The 5,408-nt window shown below is 37.4% G+C and overlaps 1 protein-coding gene across 1 annotated transcript; it reads right to left on the bottom strand.

The window, feature by feature from the left end:
- Window positions 1–747: 747 nt before the first annotated feature.
- On the bottom strand, window positions 748–1,964 carry LOC145134778 (uncharacterized). Its single transcript, XM_079069611.1, has one exon. It carries the CDS (start codon window positions 1,823–1,825, stop codon window positions 830–832), a length of 996 nt encoding a protein of 331 aa, XP_078925737.1. The 5' UTR covers window positions 1,826–1,964; the 3' UTR covers window positions 748–829.
- Between the last annotated feature and the right edge of the window lie 3,444 nt (window positions 1,965–5,408).

The following is a 5,408-nucleotide window of genomic DNA, read 5'->3' as shown; positions in this document are numbered from 1 at the left end:
TTGTAAGAAAATTAACATAGAATTGTATAGCAAGTAAAATAATGATGTGACAATCCATTAAACTCTAATAAGTTCAATGCATTGTGGATAGACCTGGCAAAACATGACACGACACGAAAACCCGACACGAACCCGCCACGAAATTAGCGGGTTAGGGTCAGAGATTTTGACACGTTTATGTAAACGGGTTGACACGACACGACAAGATAATTAAACGGTTAGGGTTAGAGTCAAGACTTTCAACTCGAATATGACCCGTTTAATTATATATTATTTATTATAAATTTCATATTTTTATAAATATATTATATGTTATAGACTTGTAGTGGGCCAAACTCAAGAATTAGAAATAATATTTAAATTTTCAAAGTTACTTAATTTTACTCATCCTCACCACTTATCCTCTTCGCTCCCCAACTTTAACTCTTTTCATTTTGCCTTCTAAATTTAATAAATTTTTTGTCATTCCATCCCCTAACTCCAATGTTTCACTTTTTCATTTTTGCATCCATAACTCCTACTTAACAAGGTCTAAACTTTAACCCGAAACTCAACACGAAACCAACACGAAAATAAATGGGTTGACACGACACGAAACGATAATTAAACGGGTTGGGTTAGGGTCAAGTTCTTTCGACCCGTTTAATGTTTTGACAGGACACGAACCTGACACCACACGACACATTTGTCGGGTCCATTTGTGGATGCCCTTATATAATATCTAAAGTCAATTAAAGGCGTTACATCTAAAGAAAAATATATATACATTTTTTATTGCAAACTACTAAGCTCATTGAAGGAAGCAATATAAATCTTGCCATCTTGGTTCTTAATTAGTACACATCCTCTTGAGGGACTCATAGGTTGTGATCATTGTAGTCGCAGAAATCGACATCGAAGCCCATCTTGGCCCCAACCCTCGGTAACAACCACTCAATCCACCTTCCTTCACCAAATCCCTCACGCTCTGCCTAACAAATGCCCTCCTGTTACCACATTCACCATCTAAAACCTGCACTCTTGTCTTGATCGTATCCAGTGGCATTGTAACCAGTGCCGAAAACCCACTTGCTATAGTGGCGCTCAGCCCCTGCACCGCCACCACGGCAGCTGAATCCGACTTCAACCCACCTCCAACGCCAGTATGAGAAAGAACGCCACCCCAAATCCATCGATGTGCCATGGAGTAAGAACCCCACCACACTGCGTTTGAAGGAGCATATGTTAAGATTGAAATACCAAATCCCTTGTACAATCCCCTAACACCATCTTTTTGAATAATTTTCGAAAAGGCATCGAAGCCTCCATTGTACATAACTGAACTTAAAGACCTCACGTTTGCTCCCTTTCCACCTTGAATCATTAATCTCTGACTCACGACATCAACTGGGGTCCAAACCAATTGTGCAACCATGGCTGCACTTAACCCAGCTGCAGTGTTCGCAATAGCAGCTGCTTTCACCTCCGAAAGTCCCAGTTTGACAGCGGTACAACTAAGATTACTCTTGGTCATTTCTAAAGCACCCATGTAAAGAGCTCTAGCCGGAATAGTACCCATTAATGAAGTCCCAAACCCTCTGTATAAACCTCTAAAACCCTCATGTCGTAGAATCGAAGAAGCCATCTTGAAGCAAGGTGTATCCTTCAAAAGAACTTGTTGCCGTGTTTTCAAGACAACTACTGGGTATAGCATGGCTGAAACACCGGAAAACAAGCCGGCACCAAGGAAGAAAAACTTGGATTTATCCAGCATCTCCCAATGAATATTGTCAGCAGGAAGATGTATTTGGATCTGTGAATCATCCTCCGCCACTCTCAAACGCATCCTCGAGACTTCTCTGGTGGCGGAGTATACGGCGGCAGTGAGATCAGTGGTGGGAACGAATGAGAAGTTTCGTACTTTTGTTACGTTGTGTAGAGAGTAAAAGATTCATGGTTTGAGTTTGGGGAGTTGTGTGTGGATATAAATAAAAGTGGGGGCGGAAATGGAGTTCGCGGCCAAGCGATTATGGCTATTTGGTATGGAAGGGGTCAGTTAACAATTGGAGGGCATATTAAGGGGTCGATTTGATCCTTCGATTTTCTTGTTTTCTTTTATCATATGATAAAACATAGCATTCAGATTTGTACAGTAAATTAAGGGAGGCTTTACATTATCATATTTCTTATTTGAACCTATAAATTGTTTTTTTATATTTTGATGGAATGTAGATACTCAAAAACTATAATAGCATCTAGACAAGTTCCATACGAAAATATAATATCTAACATATTAATAACACATTACAAAAGTTTTATACATCTTACGGTTAAACTTCGATATATTAATAAAAAATATTATTATCAATGACTATTTTAGGTTTTTGTCCTTTTAGCTTTTGTTACTTTAGGTTTTGTTGTAGTGTAACCACTAAACTTATTATTATATATATTTAATCATTAATCCTTTTTATTTTGTACGCATTAACACAAATCTTTTTTTTTAACGGTGGAACTTTATTAAAAACTAACAAAAGTCTAGAAAACGCACGTTACAATGAAATAGACACTAAAATTAGGTTATGCAGCCAAGTAACCCAAATTGAGTCTAGCTTTCCTAGTCTTATTGGAATACAAAAATAAGATCTATCAACCACGTCATCGAAAATACACGATTTCCTAGGTATCACCGCCCTAAAAATAATGGAATTGAATTTCTAAAATTCCACACACCAAAGAAAACGTCACCACCATGTCCTGCAACGCCTTTCTTTGACAACTCGTCAACCTAATAGAATTCGACCACATAAGTAATGAATGGTAATCGGGTTAGGAATCTGAATCTCCCACCAAAATGCAACCTGACCCATATATATATATATATATATATATATATATATATATATATATATATATATATATATATATATATATATATATATATATATATATGAGCTCCACACAACCTGTGAAAATATGATCAATCGTCTCAACTGTTGTGGAACAAACATGACAGAAGATCAAATCAAAGAGGATTATCCTATAGGAAAGTCTCTCTCTAGTAGGTATGCTATGAAGTCTCATCCTTCATAAAAAAAACATTCAACTTAATTGGAATCCAATTATTCCAATAAGTCTTCATACCTCCTTCGACAAGCATACCACTATCCAAAAACTGACAAGCTGATTACACTGAAAAAGAATCAGAAATGTCGAGCAACCACCCCAGCTGATATGAAGAAGAGTCCAAGTGTACCTCCTGCAGCAGACTCATAAGATCATCCCACTGAGATTGCTCAGTACCCGTCTCGGGGGCACCGTAAAGACTCCAGACTCCAACCAATCATAAACCAATCTCTAGCCGAAGAGTTATATGAGTATCTAAAGCAAAAATCTTGTCATATCTAAAGCAACCAATCAACACAAATCTTACATAACAAAAGTATATAATATTACACACTAATATAATATGTATAAATATTTATATATAAATAAAATATTTTTACAAATAAGTAAATATATATTTTGCATAAAAATGAATATATATTTTGCATAAAAATGAAGATATATATATATATATATATATATATATATATATATATATATATATATATATATATATATATATATATATATATATATATATTGTAACGCCCTATTCCGAATCGTTACTCATTTGGGTGTGGGTGACGTAATTTAGATGACCCGGGTGTTCGGATTAGGTTTTGGAGCCAAGAGGTTTTTTGGTATATTGGCAGCACGGGCTTTTATGGAAATTGGACTTTTGTTCAGGAAATTTTATGGCAATTATGAGTTGATAAAAGTTTAGATCTTCTCGTTAACTTTTCGTGGATATAAGGATCGTCGAAATTTATAACGAAGAAGCTATGGCATTCGGAGTATTTTAGGGTCTATGAGGAAACCCTAATACGCGGGGTGTACATAGGGAGTACGTGGGGCATACTAGTGCGAAGGGCAGTACGTTGGGCCTACATTAGTGTACGCTTAGCGTACCCAGAAGGAAGAATCGTGAAGCCTCGGCCTCGTACGTTGGGCGTATGTGGAGTACATTGGGCGTACGAGGGGTCCTAAAACCCTAATTTTTAGCATGTGTACCCTATTTAAGCATTTTAAGTCTTTCGGAATGGCCTCTTTACCAGCCCCCAACCCTCCTAAAACCCTAAATCAACCCTTTAGCCTCCTTGTGGTGTTCTTGAGCTATTAAGAAGACTTTGGTTCCCTTTTTTGCCTTTGTGAATGAAGAATAGAAGCTTGAAGTTTTCTTGTTTGGTGAGAAGATTTTGGATCCAGAATCATCTTTTGGGCAAGATTTCTGAGCTCGAGAATGTGTGAGACCAGCAGCCAGGGATTATCAGTGTGATTCAGCTGTGCGATGTGAGTCTCCTCACTATTCTATGGGTCGAAGGCACCAATGTCGACCCTATTGGTTTATGTATTATACGAAGACTAGGGGTGGTCCTTGGAATTTGTATGAAAGACCAGGAGGTGGCTCCTGGCAAATCTGTATGTAAGACCACTCTGGCAGTTAAGTAGAAAAGTAATGGTAGATTGTATGCTAGTTGTCTTTGTGATGCTTGAATGGAAGACCAGGAGGTGGCTCCTGGTACTTGTCTATAAGACCTAGGGTTTTGGCCCCCATCCTGGAAAGGAAGACCATGATACGGCTCGTGGCATAATGGCAAGACTATGGTTGGCACATAGCACCTCCTATTGAATGTTGGATATGTATGATATGTGTGACTCGTGTGTTATGTTTGGTATGTGGTATTTGGGGAACTCACTAAGTTTTGTGCTTACAGTCTTTGTTTATGGTTTCAAGTAATTACGGTTCGAAGGGGAAGGGCACGACTTGATCGCAGCGCATACACCCATATTTTTTCACAACCTTGTGATTTTGGGATTGTACTCTGATAACTGTTTTTATTATAAATTACTTTTAAGTGTTTGATTAAATGATAAATGGGTGTTTGGTTGTTTTAAAATGAAATTTTTACCCTCGTATTGTGGGACGTTACAAGTTGGTATCAGAGCCTTGGTTTGAGGGATTCGGGCATACTCTCGAGTGTGCCTGAACTCAAACTGGGGGTTTGGTGAAAAAATTTATAAAATAAAAGTTTTATAAAAGGGGTTTCTAATCAAAGAAAGGGGTCTGATGCATACAATCGGCCGAGCTCAAGTAAATAGTTTCCATAATACCAATACATGTTAATTATGATATATGATATGATTATGAGAATTACATGCTAGATTAGGGCTAAGGATCTGCTCAGGATTTTAAGATAGGAGAGATGCCTTATATGCATGATTGTATGAGCTTTTAGAATTGCATGCTAGTATGGTTTTCAGATAAGTGGATAGAATGGCTTGATTAGTATATGCTGGTTAGATTTTTCATTGCCTAAATGTTG

The sequence above is a fragment of the Lactuca virosa genome, chromosome 8, assembly GCF_052849685.1.
Source record: "Lactuca virosa cultivar CGN04683 chromosome 8, Lactuca_virosa_CGN04683_v6, whole genome shotgun sequence".
Lineage (NCBI taxonomy): Eukaryota > Viridiplantae > Streptophyta > Magnoliopsida > Asterales > Asteraceae > Lactuca > Lactuca virosa.
The sequence above is the reverse complement of the archived record's forward strand: the minus strand, read 5'-3'. Positions and strand labels throughout refer to the sequence as shown.